Source organism: Callorhinus ursinus, unplaced genomic scaffold (assembly GCF_003265705.2).
Source record: "Callorhinus ursinus isolate GAN/ISIS: 27379988/994484 unplaced genomic scaffold, GSC_fseal_2.0 scaffold18, whole genome shotgun sequence".
Classification (NCBI taxonomy): domain Eukaryota; kingdom Metazoa; phylum Chordata; class Mammalia; order Carnivora; family Otariidae; genus Callorhinus; species Callorhinus ursinus.
The window spans coordinates 35584456-35598640 of record NW_027397080.1 but is presented as its reverse complement, the minus strand read 5'-3'; the positions used below and the strand labels follow the sequence as shown (position 1 = coordinate 35598640).

General features: G+C 54.3%; 2 protein-coding genes across 2 annotated transcripts in view; both read right to left on the bottom strand.

Moving 5' to 3' along the window:
* Positions 1–9360, bottom strand: part of MMEL1 (membrane metalloendopeptidase like 1) — a 31597-nt gene extending 22237 nt beyond the window's left edge. The window contains 2 exon segments of the mRNA XM_073903472.1: positions 7036–7202; positions 9215–9360. Of these exon segments, the coding sequence (XP_073759573.1) occupies positions 7036–7192 (157 nt within the window). The 5' untranslated portion in view covers positions 7193–7202; positions 9215–9360.
* A 2286-nt stretch (positions 9361–11646) lies between these two features.
* Positions 11647–14185, bottom strand: part of TTC34 (tetratricopeptide repeat domain 34) — a 20775-nt gene continuing 18236 nt past the window's right edge. Inside the window, exon 9 of the mRNA XM_025856583.2 lies at positions 11647–12926. Coding sequence (XP_025712368.2) covers positions 12399–12926 — 528 coding nt within the window. The 3' untranslated portion in view covers positions 11647–12398. The remainder of the gene's footprint in view (positions 12927–14185) is intronic.

Below are 14185 nucleotides of genomic sequence, written 5' to 3'. Positions count from 1 at the left end.
TGAAAACAAGTCATGAAACATTTAAAAAGAATCAGTTTTTGAAAGAATAAATTGTCAATTCTAGAAACACAAAAGAATGTAGTTGCTGAGATTAAATTTTTTTAAGGACTTCATTCACTTATTTTTTTAGAGAGAGAGAGAGAGAGCACACATGAATGGGCGGAGGAGCAGAGGAGGAGGGAGAGAGAGGAAGACTCTCAAGCAGACTCTGCACTCAGCACCGAGCCCAGTGCGGGGCTTGATCACACAACCCTGAGATCATGACCTGAGCTGAAACCAAGAGTTAGATGTTCAACCGACTGATCTACACAGGTGCCCCCACTGAGATTAAATTTAAAAAAATCCAAAATGGATTTTTCCCCCTGAGCTGCAGTTTACTTTGCTGATTGAAACCTGAGTGAGAGCATGCCACTCTAATTATGGGGTTTCATCTGAACCTTGACTTCACTGCAGTACAGAAATATTCAGATATATTTTTGGAGAACTGACATCTTGCAAAACACAAGCAACATTTTAATTCATATATGAGAAAAGGCAGTGTCCTAAAGTGTATGTGTCCCAAGTTATTGCAGGTTTTTTGGGAAGAATTTCTGCAGAAAGAACACAGGTGAAGAGAGGTTTAGTGAGCTGGAATGTAGTTCAGAGTAATTGACCCAGAACGCAGGACAAAGTCAGAGAGGGAAACTCTCCAGAGACACAGAGGATAGAAGGGGGGAGGGTCGAGGACACATGGAATCAGAATTTTAGAACGGGAGAAGAGAGGCCATGTGGGAGACACAATATTCAGAAAGATAATGTACAACTTCCCACAATAAAGACATGGTGTCGAGGTTGAGATTTGGGGATCACAACCTCTCCAAAGCAGAATGAACAACACAGATTTTTACAGCTCGATGCCTCAAGGGTAAAAGTGAAAAATACCAAAGACAAAGAAAAGACAGCTCAGAGGGAAGGAAAGTTCACCTGATGAAGAATGACAGTTAGATGGGCCCAGATTTCTGGACAGTGGCAATGGAAGCCAGACCATGAGACAGAATCTTCAAGCCACCGAGGGAAAATTAGGCCTAGCTGTATTTCACCAGTTAAACTATTAATGAAGGATGGGTACTAAATGAAGTTATTTTCAAATAAGCAAAAAATAAGTGTGAAAAGCTTTCAAAGCAGTGCTCCCCAAACTTGCCTGATCATGAGAGATGCCTCACGGGCTCATCCTCTACAGATTTCTAGGTCACACCAGGGTGGAGGCCTGTTCTGGACTGACTGTGGCTCCACCCAGTTCACAGTTGAAGCCCTGATCACCAGTGGGATTGTGTGAGGAGGGACAAAGGTTAAATGAGGTCACAAGGGTGGGGTCCTGATCCTAAGAAGAGGTGAGACACTGAGTGCCACGTGAGGACACAATGGGAAGGTGGCCGATACAAGCCCAGAAGACAGAGTCCTCCCCAGGAAATGACTTGGCTGGTACCTTGATCTTTTTTTTTTTTTTTAATTTTTTATTGTTATGTTAATCACCATATATTACATCATTAGTTTTTGGTGCAGTGTTCCATGATTCATTGTTTGTTCATAACACCCAGTGCTCCATGCAGAACGTGCCCTCCTCAATACCCATCACCAGGATAACCCATCCCCCTCCCCCCCTCCCCTCTAGAACCCTCAGTTTGTTTTTCAGAGTCCATCATCTCTCATGGTTCGTCTCCCCCTCTGACATACTCCCCTTTTCTTCCTCTCCTGTTATCTTCTTCTTTTCCTTTTTTCTTAAAATATGTTGCGTTATTTGTTTCAGAAGTACAGATCTGTGATTCAACAGTCTTGCACAATTCACAGCGCTCACCGTAGCACATACCCTCCCCAATGTCTATCACCCAGCCACCCCATCCCTCCCACCCCCAACCACTCCAGTAACACTCAGTTTGTTTCCTGAGATTAAGAATTCCTCATATCAGTGAGGTCATGTGATACATGTCTTTCTCTGATTGACTTATTTCACTCAGCATAACACCCTCCAGTTCCATCCACGTCGTTGCAAATGGCAAGATCTCATTCCTTTTGATGGCTGCATAATATTCCATTGTGTATATATACCACATCTTCTTTATCCATTCATCTGTCGATGGGCATCTTGGCTCTTTCCACAGTTTGGCTATTGTGGACATTGCTGCTATAAACATTGGGGTACACGTACCCCTTCGGGTCCCTACATTTGTATCTTTGGGGTAAATACCCAGTAGTGCAATTGCTGGATCGAACGGTAGCTCTAATTTCAACTGTTTGAGGAACCTCCATACTGTTTTCCAGAGGGGTTGCACCAGCTTGCATTCCCACCAACAGTGTAGGAGGGTTCCCCTTTCTCCACATCCCCGCCAACATCTGTCGTTCCCTGACTTGTTAATTTTAGCCATTCTGACGGGTGTGAGGTGGTATCTCATTGAGGTTTTGATTTGGATTTCCCTGATGCCGAGTGATGTTGAGCACTTTTTCATGTGCCTGTTGGCCATTTGGATGTCTTCTTTGGAGAAATGTCTGTTCATGTCTTCTGCCCATTTCTTGATTGGATTATTTGTTCTTTGGGTGTTGAGTTTGATAAGTTCTTTATAGATTTTGGATACTAGCCCTTTATCTGATATGTCATTTGCAAATATTTTCTCCCATTCTGTCGGTTGTCTTTTGGTTTTGTGGACTGTTTCTTTTGCTGTGCAAAAGCTTTTTATCTTGATGAAATCCCAATAGTTCATTTTTGCCCGGGCTTCCCGTGCCTTTGGCGATGTTTCTAGGAAGAAGTTGCTGCGGCTGGTACCTTGATCTTGAACTTCCAGCCTATGGTATTCTGTGATGGTGGCCTGAGCAGACTGAGACAGGGCCCAAGGTCTGGAGTTTTAACAACTGCCCCCCGTTATTCTGATTATCCGCAAGTTCAGCAAACACTGTCCTGAATCAGTGCTCCTCAACTTCAGCGCAGATGAACAACGTGGGAATTCAATGCAGATTCTAATCCAGTAGGCCCCAGGCAGGCCCTGAGTCTCAGAATTTCTAACAAGCTCCCGGGTGAGGCTGACACCACTGGTCCACAAATCCCACCTTGAATAGGAGGCTCCAAAAGTATATACTTTGGAAAGAAGAAACAGTATTTCATAAGGACTGCCTGAGATGGAGGAAGAATGATGAGCAAAGAAACCAATTAGGATGTGTGGGAAATCCGAAATTAACATAGACTGTATTAAATAATGCTGCTTATGTGCAGCAGACAAAAACAAGATAGAAACCAAGTGCTGCCCACAATAACATGGACAGGGTGGAGGAGGAGAAGAGTTGACCTGCTCTAAATGCTTGTATTTTTGGAAGAAATATGGAGGTGTTGATTCACTGAACACTTTATTAAGTTAAATATGCATACACAGATCTAAGGTAGAACAGTTCTGCTTTCTGCTTAGAATGTCAAAAGTCATGACAGAACACCATTCCCATCCTAACAGCAAGGAAAATCCAGATAATCTACAGACGTCGCAACTTCTCTGGAGCCCATCTAGGACCTGAGGTCAAAGGGCAACTAGGAAAACAGAGTTTCAGGGAGTGATGAGCCCCTCCAAGCAGAGATGATACCGTCTCCCCTCTGACAGGACCCAGGAGTGAGATAGTCACCACACAGGTGGGTAAGAAGAACTGAGATATAATTTTTATGTCGGAAGGACTTTTTCATTCAGGCCTGTAACCTTTTGTAGGAGACAGCAAGTGTAACTACTTGTGTGACATTAGAAGCTGCTCACTTCTTAAGAATTATTTGGAGAAAAGATCGGAGAGGTTAGGAAAAGAACTTTAAGATCTAGAAATGTCATTTTGAATAGGCTCACATCGACAGGAATTAACAATAAGCACTGTTGGTGAGCTATTAGTACTTTGCACTCAAGCCGCATCCCACAATTAACTAAAAATCTGTCTTAGGGAGCAAGAGGTTGATATTTGAGATGGATAAAGACAGGCTTGTAATAAGATCATCTGAAAGAAAAAGAAGGAAACCTTTTGAACAAGGCAGCTATTAACAGTGAGGAAACCAGATACTGGCAGAGAGCTCAGCTGTGAATAATACTCAGGAGAAATATTGTAAACAGTGCCCGTGGCTTTACCCCAAAGCGAAGACGCATCTATATTGGGAGGGCAGGGCCTGGCTGGTGTAGGGAGCTAAATCTGCCTTCCCTTCAGCACGTCAATACCCACCCTGGTGGTGGGTAAATGACAAAATCCACTATTTTGCTATCACATCTGATCATGAACAGCATGACAGACAAAGACATTTTTCTAAGTGTTATTGATGTATTAAATCATGGGCCCTCAAGTAAGCCTCTAATGCATATGCTGTGCTATGTTCCATTTTACAGATAGGGAAACTGAGGCACAGAGGCGTGAAGAAAACCTGCCAAGGTCACGCAGGTAGGTTTGGGGGAGCCAGCATGCCTAGCCATGCCTGGGTGTTCACCACAACCTTTTAACGCCTCCTCACCATCCCACAGTGACAGTAAAAAAGGTTCAAAGTCAAGGCTTAGACACAGGAGGACACTTCAGTTCCGGGGTTGGAAATATTTTCCTGTAAAGGGCCAAGTAATCAATATTTTAGGCGTTATGGACCACACACAGACCCTGTTCACCTATTCAACTTAACTTGTAGCATGAAAATATCCATAGACAATACATGAATAAATGGGCACAGCTGTGTTCCAATAAAACTTTATTTACAAAACATGGGTCACAGTTTGCTGGCCTCTGTGCTGGAGAGTGGTTGCCGCTGCTTGTGGGAGCAGGATTCCAGGGTGGGCTGTGCCTCCCACTGTGATTTCTATAAAAACGTTTGATGTTCTGAAAAGGGTTTGTCTATAACTTTTTAAAATAATAACTATTAAAACAAAAAAAATCTAAGATAACCCCTTAAAGGACAGTGTTCGAAAACTTGCAAGCTAGCTGAGGGAGAATGGAGAACAAAATAATAGAGGTAGAACAAGAGAAAAAAGAGGTGCAAGAAGCACAAAAGAACACAATAGAAAAACCAGACGTTCCAGTAATCATAGTGAATGCAAAGAGACTCAGTGCCTCAGGTAAGAGACAAGGACCCCAATCCAGCTACACACTGTTGCAAGAGACACAGCAAAAGCTAAAGATACAGAATGTTTGAAAGAAAAGTGGGAGAAAACAGGCTAAGCAAATGGTCACGAGTAGTTAGATTGGTATCAGACAAAACAATTTTAGGCAAACTGCATTAAGGTAGAAAGGGTCACTATGCAATGATAGGTCATGGAAGACATGCTAATTCTAGATTTGTATTCATATAACAACATGGTCTCAAAGTCGGCAAATTGCTACTTGGCACCATTATGGGGAAAACCGGGAGTTCTCTAGCACAAGACCTAACACAGGAAAACCCCAAACAGATAGAAGACTCGACTGATCTAAGGGATGTATCTGTATCTCCGACTTCATCTAAGAGTTAACGGTTGGGCATCCTCCACGAACTCTCGTGGGTTACTGGCAGCACTGACCACGTGTTAGTCCTGAAGCGATTCAGTAAATACCGAGGAATCAGTATCCCATATACCATGGCTTCTGACAACAATCAGTTAATGCAGAAACCAATTAAAAAAAAAAAAGGTAACTAGGAAGATCTCCATGCATCTGGATTTTAAAATAAAAAAGATTTCGAAATAAGTCATGAATCAATGAAAAAAATCATAGTGGAAAGGAGAAAGCGCTTAGAAATAAATAGTAACACTGCATATAAATCCTTCCACGGACTCAACAGAGCCTGAGGCTGAGATCAGCTTTGGGGCGGTCACTTCTGGGGGTGGGGGCATGGGGGTTCTAACTAAGGAGCCCCAGCAGAGACCCCATTTGTATTTAGGAGACCACAAGGAGAAGGCAGACTGGGTAGGGAGAGTCCCTCCCGTCTGGTGGGTTCATGCTGCTCTGCATTACCTGGGAGAAGACAGGGGCCCCCTTGCACCCCACAGCTGGGGTGGGGGTCGGGGGCCAGCCCTGTCCTCTGGAAGCCTCTAACCAAGGTGTTTCCTGCCCAGTGAGCCCTGAACAAAGACTCCTTCAGGTCTGGGCTCCCCAAGGCTCTCTGTGCAGCCAGCAGTCCTACCCCTGACCCCTGCCCATGGAGCAGAGCCCCTCTACCCTGCAGGACACCCAGGGACCAAAGCAGCTGGCCGGGACCTGCCGGGCACCTGCACAGGCTGGGAGCAGCCCTGGGCTGGGACGCCCAGCAATGGATGGATGGTCCACCGCAGGGCAGATGGCCCTGGCCAAGCCAGTGAGGGAACGTTCTAGGGACAGAGGCTGTGGTGCCCCACCGCTGAGAGTACCAGGAGGGCACCTCTCCTGAATCCTGTGCCCGCCTGGGCCCTGGGGTGGAGCGCACCGCAGCTGCGCCCCGTGAACACCGTGAACACCGGCGTCCATGCCTGAGGTGGTGCCTGTGGGCAGCAGGGGGCGCAGCTGGCATGCACCTGAGCCCCGGCCATGCCCCCGACCCAAGACCGGGACAGCCCCTCCACGTCCACGCGGCGGGGGGAGGGGGGAGGGGGAGGCAGTGTCCCTGCAGAGCAGCCCTGGCCGCTTCCCCATCGCTCTGGGACCCAGGCTGACCCCTCCCACCGTCTTGCAACAAGCGGAGCCTGTCTGCGAGGCCGCGACCTTCAGGGGGCGGGGGAGGAGCATCCCAGCAGGGCCCTCCCGCTCGGCAGGCGCCGCAGAGACACAGGTGAGCAGCGGGAATGGGCGGGGGCGGGGTGTCCCCGGCCGGCCGCGAACTGCGGTGCGAGGTGTGGCTGCCCGCGGGAGGGGAGGGGGCACCTGCATCTCAGGAGTCCCGCAGGAGCCCGCGGGCACTAGCCAGCCCTGGACAGAGCCTCCTGGAAGGGGCTGCGGGCGCCCTGCCGCTCAGCGCCCAGGGCCGACCCGCCTGCCCCATTTGACAGGGCGGGCTCGTCAGGGTGGGCGGGCACGCAGGCCCGGGGGGGGGGGCGGGGCGGGGACGTCTTCACTCACCTCTGCTGTGGGCGGCGTGGAGGAGGCCCAGGGCCACCAGGGCGCCAGTCACCAGCACCAGTAGCAGCAGCAGCCCCCCCTCCAGGAAGCCTCGGTGCTTCTGCCCCGACCAGCCGGCAATCTCCACCATCCCTACTGGGCTTTCGGGCTTCCCCATCACCAAGTCTCTAGCGGGGAAAGTGCACAGCTGAGAAACCCCAAGGCCAAGGGCAGGGGCTGTGTGTGGCCAGGGTGGGGTCACCAGGGCAAGGGAGACGCGTGTGGAGCCCCTGAGGCCCTGCCCGAGGCCCGGAGGCCTGACGCTGGCTGGGGGCAGGTGCTGGTCCTTTGAGGACATTTGTGGCTCCTCTCCCATTGCCAAGTCCACACCCGGCCCTCAGCCTGTGTCTCCGGATGGCGGCACTGTCCCTGGGCCAGAGTCTCTGAGTGCCCGAGGCACTGGTGAGGGGGGGCGGGTGCCCAGCGTGCCGGCCATGGTGGCAGCCTCTTCCCAAGGCCGGCTTCTCTGAGCCCGCTTTCTGGAGGGGAGGCCCAGGGACCCCTCTGCTCACAGCTGGAGGTGGGCACTAGGGACCCAGCCAGCGCAGCTCCCATGCTTGCCAAGGGCTCCTGCAGCGGAGCCTGCCGGAGGCCCTAGCGCCAGGGGGTGGGGACGGGTCTGGGAGCTACGGGCCCGGGCCGGGCGCCGGGTCAGGAAAACCCTCTGGGAGGTGGTGTGGGCCACTGGGCCCCCTGCCCACCTTTCCTGCCTAGAGCCCAGGAGTGGGCAGGGGGGAGAGCAGAAGGACCTGCATCCATGCAGGCAGTGAGCAGAAGGCTAGGAAGGAACCGGCAGGGCCGGCTCTTGCGGTGACCTGATGGGCCGCTCCTGTGCCTCCCTTCCTCATCCTCCCCACGGGTAGCCGTGGAGGACACTCGGGGCTGCCACTGTGTGCAGAAGAGGGAGTGCTGCTTGCAGGACGGGCTCTGGGGTCTCTGTGTGCTCCCTTATGCAAGTGGGTGCATGCGTGCGCGTGTGCTCCTAAGTGTGCATGTGTGAGCATGCACACCTGTGTGCGCGTGCCTCTGCTGCTGGCACGCGGACCCCTGCCCCAGAAGGCTGCTTATGTAGCTGGAGCGCAGCAGGCCCCTCTTCCCTGTGTCAGACTCCTGGTCCTCACACACACCACACACCTGCTATTGGAGCCCTGGCGCCTACCCTGCACCAGGTGGGCCAACAGTTTGGGAGAAGCCTGAGGAGTGCAACCCCAGTCCTGCCCTGTGGGGGGAGGGTGAGAGGTTCTTACCTGCCAACACCCAGGGATCTGGGCCTCACCTTCCCCATGACCTGACTTGAGAGAAGCCAGGCCTGCTCTGATCTCAGGATCCCCCGTGGCCCCCTGTCACCTCTCTCTGCACCCCTACCGTCCTCTCCACCCCACCTCCAGACAGACCCCTCCTCGGGGGCTTTGCCCTTCCCCCAGATTCCTGCCTGCTCCCCGCTCACTCTCTAAAAGTCCTTGCTGAAGGTCACCTTCCCAGTGAAGCCTTCCCTGGGTCTGTATTCACCAGAGCCAGCCTGACCCCAGACCTGATTGCTGTTTCACCACCGGATGTGCGTTTCAGCCTCTGTGCCCCTTCTGTCTCCATTGTCCACCTCTCCGGGGGGAAAGTCCATGCCATGGGGGCAGGCGGCTCTGTCTGCCTGGGCCCCCAGCACCCAGACTGGTGCCCACTAGGCATCTACCAACATCTGCTGAACGCTGAATGAATGAATGATTCAGCTGGACAGGTCTGAGCCTTGGCCTAGCCATCTGCGGCTCCTGTCCCACCAGTGTGTTCTTTCTTCCATCAGAACTAATGAACTCACTCACTCATTCTGTCCTGCTGGCTTCCAGGGACCCGATAGGGCAGAAAGGTGCATTCACACTAACTCTCCTGTTGAGGGCTGAGGGCCAAGCCCAGCGCTAGAGAATCAGAAAAGGGGGCTGCTGTGGCCTCCCTGGGCTATGGTGGCCAGCCAGGGAAAGGGGGGTTCTTCGGGGAGGAGAACTCTGCGTGTATGGGGGTGCCTGCCCTGGGTACAGGTTGCACCCAAAACACTCTGCCCGGCGCCCAGGAGACAGGCTGGGCGCTTGTAGGGAGTCCCTTGGTGCTGCCCAGGAAAGCTGGCCCGCAGGCTGGCCCCACACTCGCTCACCTTCAGGTCACTCAGGAGTGCCGCCCCCCTGTGGGCAGGTCTCAGAAGGCTGGGGTGGGATGGCCTAGAGCTTCCGTGAGCTGGGGCCAGGTGGGAGGGCTCCCGGGGGAGGAGAGCAAGGGCTTCGGGTGGGGCCCAGAGTGAGGCTTCCGGGCCTCCTTTGTGATGCAGGCATGGGTTCCCTGGAGGCGGGGACCATCTCCCGCTCATGGGTGGGGTGTTCCATCTGGGTTTGGTGTGGGGGGGAGGGGGCAGAGAGCAGCTCGGGGAGCCCGGGGCTCCTTGCGGTCCTGTGTCCTGCCCCCTCCTCCCTCCTCAATTCCACAGTCCAAAGGGGCTGCAGGGGCTGCTGGGAAGGAAGGCCAGACCCTTTCCCCACACTGCCTGAGGCCGTGGGGGTTGCAAAGCCCCTGCCGCGGGATTCTGTCACTTCAGTCTCCAGTGAGATTGGTGGGTTCTGAGGGCCCTGCCAGGTGGAAGTTGCAGGGGAGGTGGGGGTGGGGTGCGGAGAGAGCCTTCTGGATGTGACAGAGCCCCCCCAGTGCTTCCGAGAGTGAATCAGGTACCCTGCTGATGGGGGCCGGGCCCTGGGCCGAGCAGGTCCTGCCAGAAGCCAGGTTTCCCTTCTTCAGGCACGGTTCTGCTTCTCTTTCAGAACCCCATGGAACAAGCCATTCGCCCCAGGCCCCCGGGACTTGGGAAGAGTGTCTGGGCAGGGCCATCGGTGCCCAGACCCTGTTGGGGCAGCCTCTCAGCTTGGCCCCACCCTGGGAGGAGGGCAGCTCTGCGGGGGACTGATACCAGACACGGCCCCAGAGCCCAGGCTCTCCTCAGCCCGCTGTCTGTCTCCCAGCACCCACCCCATCCGAAGGTTGGGAACCCAGCACAGAGCGAGGAGCTGGTAGCCTGGCCCGGAGGCTGCCTGGGCTGCTGGCCTGGAAGGGGAGGGGGTCAAGGTCAGGAGAGTTAGAGGCCAGGACTGCCCTTCCTGGGGAGCTTGGGGCGGGCCAGGGACCAGCCCGGCCAGCTAGAAGCCCCTTCCCAGAGCAGGACGGCCCTGGACTCCTCCGGCACAGGCCAGACAGCATCGCCCCACCACCAAGGCTGCCTGGATGCAGGTGCTGGCTGATGGCCGGAGCTCAGTCCCGCTTCTCCCACCCAAGCTGCCCTGTTCATGAGTTCTGTCTGCAGCCCTGTCAGTGAAAGACAGGCTGTGAGCAAGTAAGCGGCCAGCGAGCGGGGGTGCCGAGCTTGCAGGTTCTGGTGTGGCACCAAGCAAGGCCGTGCCCAGGTACCTGGCAGCCAAGAGAAACCAGGGAAGGGGTTCCACAGGCCAAGGAGCTACAGACGCCCAGCCCCAGTGAGGTCCCTGGATGCAGTGAGTCCCAGGCCCCATTGCTGCCTGGGATACTCTGGAGGGTGGATTTTAATCCCTTCTCCTAGTATGTATTGCTCTGGGTGTATTATTCTTTTAACATGCCGCTGGATTTGGGGTTGTTGGTATTAGGGTTTCTGGACTGGTAATTCATAAATTGGTTTGTAACTTTCTTTTAGTTGAGATTATGCTTTCTTCCACAAAGAACTTGGAAGCTTCTTTTTCTTGGCCTGGAAGTGTTGAGAGACATTTGGAATTGACTGTCCCTTAAAGGTTGACAGATTTTTCCATCTGGAACTGAGCCTGCTTTAGGGGAGGCTCCAACAACCTTCTCTTTTCCTCCTTGGCAGCTGTCTTGCAGAAGTTTTAGGCCTATTCTGGTCAGTTTAAATATTTGCCTAGGAGCTAATTCATTTCATCCAGGCCTCCAAATTTATTTGCCCAGAGGAACATAATTTCTTATGATGCTTTTAATTTTCTCTGTATCTGTTACTTTGTCCTTGTCACTTTAAAACTGTCTCTGTGGTGTGCCTGACATCAAGCTTTTGATCGCCAGGGTGTCCATTTCCAAAGACATCCATCTGGAACACGTGTGTCGCCAGCCGTAGGACACAGCTGTTAGGCAAAATGACCAGAGAAGGAAGTGGGCCTCCCACACCTGTGAGGTCCCCCGCTCAGAAAGCTCTCAGCTACCTTGGTAACTGCTTCTGTGACCCTGCCTGCAGTCTCCCGACACCCCATTCCCACTTTTCTGCTTCAAACTAGCCAATAACGAGTGACCCCACAAAACCCCCAAGATCCCACCCTGAGGCCTACTAAAGGCTGGTCCGCGGTCTCTGCAACCGAGCTGTGCAGCCCTGAGCCCACTGGGTACCTTCCAGACCTGCGAGTGTAGACCTTTTTTGCAAAGCGCCTCCGGCTGTCCTGAGAGCCTGCACAACCACACTGCTTGTCAGGAGACGCATGGGGCTCACCGCAGCAGTGCACCTAGATGAAGGCCATTGTGCTTTCTCCATTTTCTCAATTCAGAGAATTAGCTGTTGGTTCATCAACTTTATTTATTTATTTATTTTTTAAAGATTTTATTTATTTGAGAGAGAGAGAGAATGAGAGAGAGAAAGCACATGAGGGGGGGAAGGTCAGAGGGAAAAGCCGACTCCCTGCCGAGCAGGGAGCCCGATGCGGGACTCGATCCCGGGACTCCAGGATCATGACCTGAGCCGAAGGCAGCACTTAACCAACTGAGCCACCCAGGCGCCCCTCATCAACTTTATTTTTGAAGAACCAGATTTTGTATTTATTTATTCTTCTTTTGTTTCTAACTTACTAATTTCTGCTTTTATCCTTAATTCCTATCTCCTGATTTCCTTTGTTTTATTGTCTTTTTCTAACTTCTTGAGCTGAACACGTACTTCATTTTCTTTCCATTGCTTAGTAATCTGCTTGGGGCCGGACCTTCCCCGGGGTCCCGCTGGGGCTACATCATGAAGGTGCTTCTCTCTACGGGTTTTGTTATGATTAGTTTTTCACTTTTCTTTGATTTCAGATGTGATCTCCTCTTGGACCCAAGAGCTGCTTCACATGCAGGAAACTCCAAAAAGTTTATAGCTTTGTTGTCTTGAGATGAGGTAATACTATCTATATGCTGTCACAAACACCTTCTCGGTAACTAAAATGTGGTGAGTCTGCAGTCTCTCTTCTCAGCTGAGTCTGATCTACATCAGTTAGGCGCACCGTATCCTGCTGCTTAGGAGCCCATCCGGGGCGGAATGGCCAGGTGGCGCCTATCTGGGGCTCCAGAGCATAGAGTCAGTGAAGCCTGCAGCCCAAGGATGCCTCCTTCTGGAGTTTTGCCCTCAGCCTCTTCAGGCCGCTGTGCTCAGGGTCTGCCAGCAGGCCACTCTCCACTGCCATCCAGGCCTCTGCATAGCGCTGCTCCCCCAGGCAGGTCTGGCCATGGCACAAGAACGCCTGAGTAGTGGGGCCCCGGCCCGGCCGCTCCCACAGGCTGCTCTGGGCTAGGGTGGGTGCCAGCTTGAGGGCCTGGGCAAAGGCCCCTGTGGCCCTGGCCCCATCGCCCAGGCTCAGCAGCAGGCGGCCCTGGGAGCACAGGTCCTCCACCCGCGTCCGGAGGTCGCGGTCTCCCCCATCCACCCGGAGGACATGGTCCAGGTCCTCCAGTGCCCGGTCAAACTCCTGCAGCTCGGCCAGACAGGTGGCTCTCAGGCGCAGGTGACGGGCATTGCTGCTCCCAGCGAGGACCGCCAGTGAGCAGTAGCCCAGCGCTTGCCCGGGCTGCCCTGAGTTCAGGAGGGTGTTGGCTTCCTCGGCTGCAGCCTGCACAGAAGGGAGGGAGGGAGGCAGTGTGGGTCAGCCCAGAGAGCCACAGGCTCCTCCCCTGCCCAGAGCGGCTGCCCACTTCCTCTGGAGGGAGTGGAAGTGCAGGGTAGAGGGCACGCCCCGCAACCCCACCACCCTGGAAGCCCAGCTCAGATGGGGTCCTCCTGGATTCCCTCCCCTCCCTCCTAGCCCTATTGCTTCTATCATCTGGTGACCTCCTCCCGCATTCCTCCCTGTCTCAGCCCCTCTCTGCAGTCGCCTTCCCAACAGGCCCACGGATGGGCAGCTGCCCACCCTCCCAAGGCTGCCCTGGCCCAGAGGGCAGTAGCAAGCACCGCCTCTGCCCAGCTTGGTCCTTGAGCCCCCTCCTCTGCCTGAGGTCAGGAGGGCAGGGCCTGCTGAGCACTGGTGGGTTTCTCACTATAGGGTCCAGCAGAGCCTGCAGAGCTAGAGTCAAGGGGAAGAGACTGTGCTGCTGATGGACCACCTGCTCCAGTATCTGCTAGAAAGATTTCCAGGTGTTGGGGTTCGTGGTGCCTGACCGCCCCCCACCCCCCGGGACTGGCCTCGTGGTGTTTTGAGGGCTGTGGTGGGCGCCCCCCACTCCCAGCCTCCGAGGACGCTGCAGGGCGGAGCCAGAGGTCAGCGGGCACCGTCCAACCTAGTCCTTCCCTCCTTGGGGACTGCTGGACCCCCTTCTGCCCCCAGGCTCACTTTCTTTTGCAGAGTGTGGCTGAAGCCCACGCTCAGAACTTGTCCAAATGCCTTACCGCTCTCCCCAACCACCCTTCGGATAAACTCGCGGGTTTCCTACGGCTCCTTCTCAAGAACCCACGTGGCTCCCCACTGGAGAACAAAGCATCCCCGGGGCCGGCCTTCCCCGCTGTCCCTCTCCCTCTGCCCTGGCCCCGGGAAGAGCACCGAGCTCCCGGGGCCGGCAGGGACGCCGTCGGGCCGGGGAGCAGCCTGGGCCCGGCCGAGTGACGCCGAGCGGCGGGAGCAGGCGCCGGCAGGCCGGGCGAGAGCGGACTCTGCGCCTCTCGGACCTCAAAGCACGGGTCCCGATCGCGAGCCGGGAGCCGCGGCGAAGCGGGCGCAGAGCCGCCGGGGGGGCGGGGCGCGCGCCGGAAACGGGGCGCGACCTCTCGTTGGCTTCCGGGTCGGCCCGCGTCGCCCGGCAACGGCCCCGCGGGTTCTCAACGGCCGCAGAAACCGCACGGCCCGCCTCTCCTCCTAACCGCGTGTTCCCGCCCGGC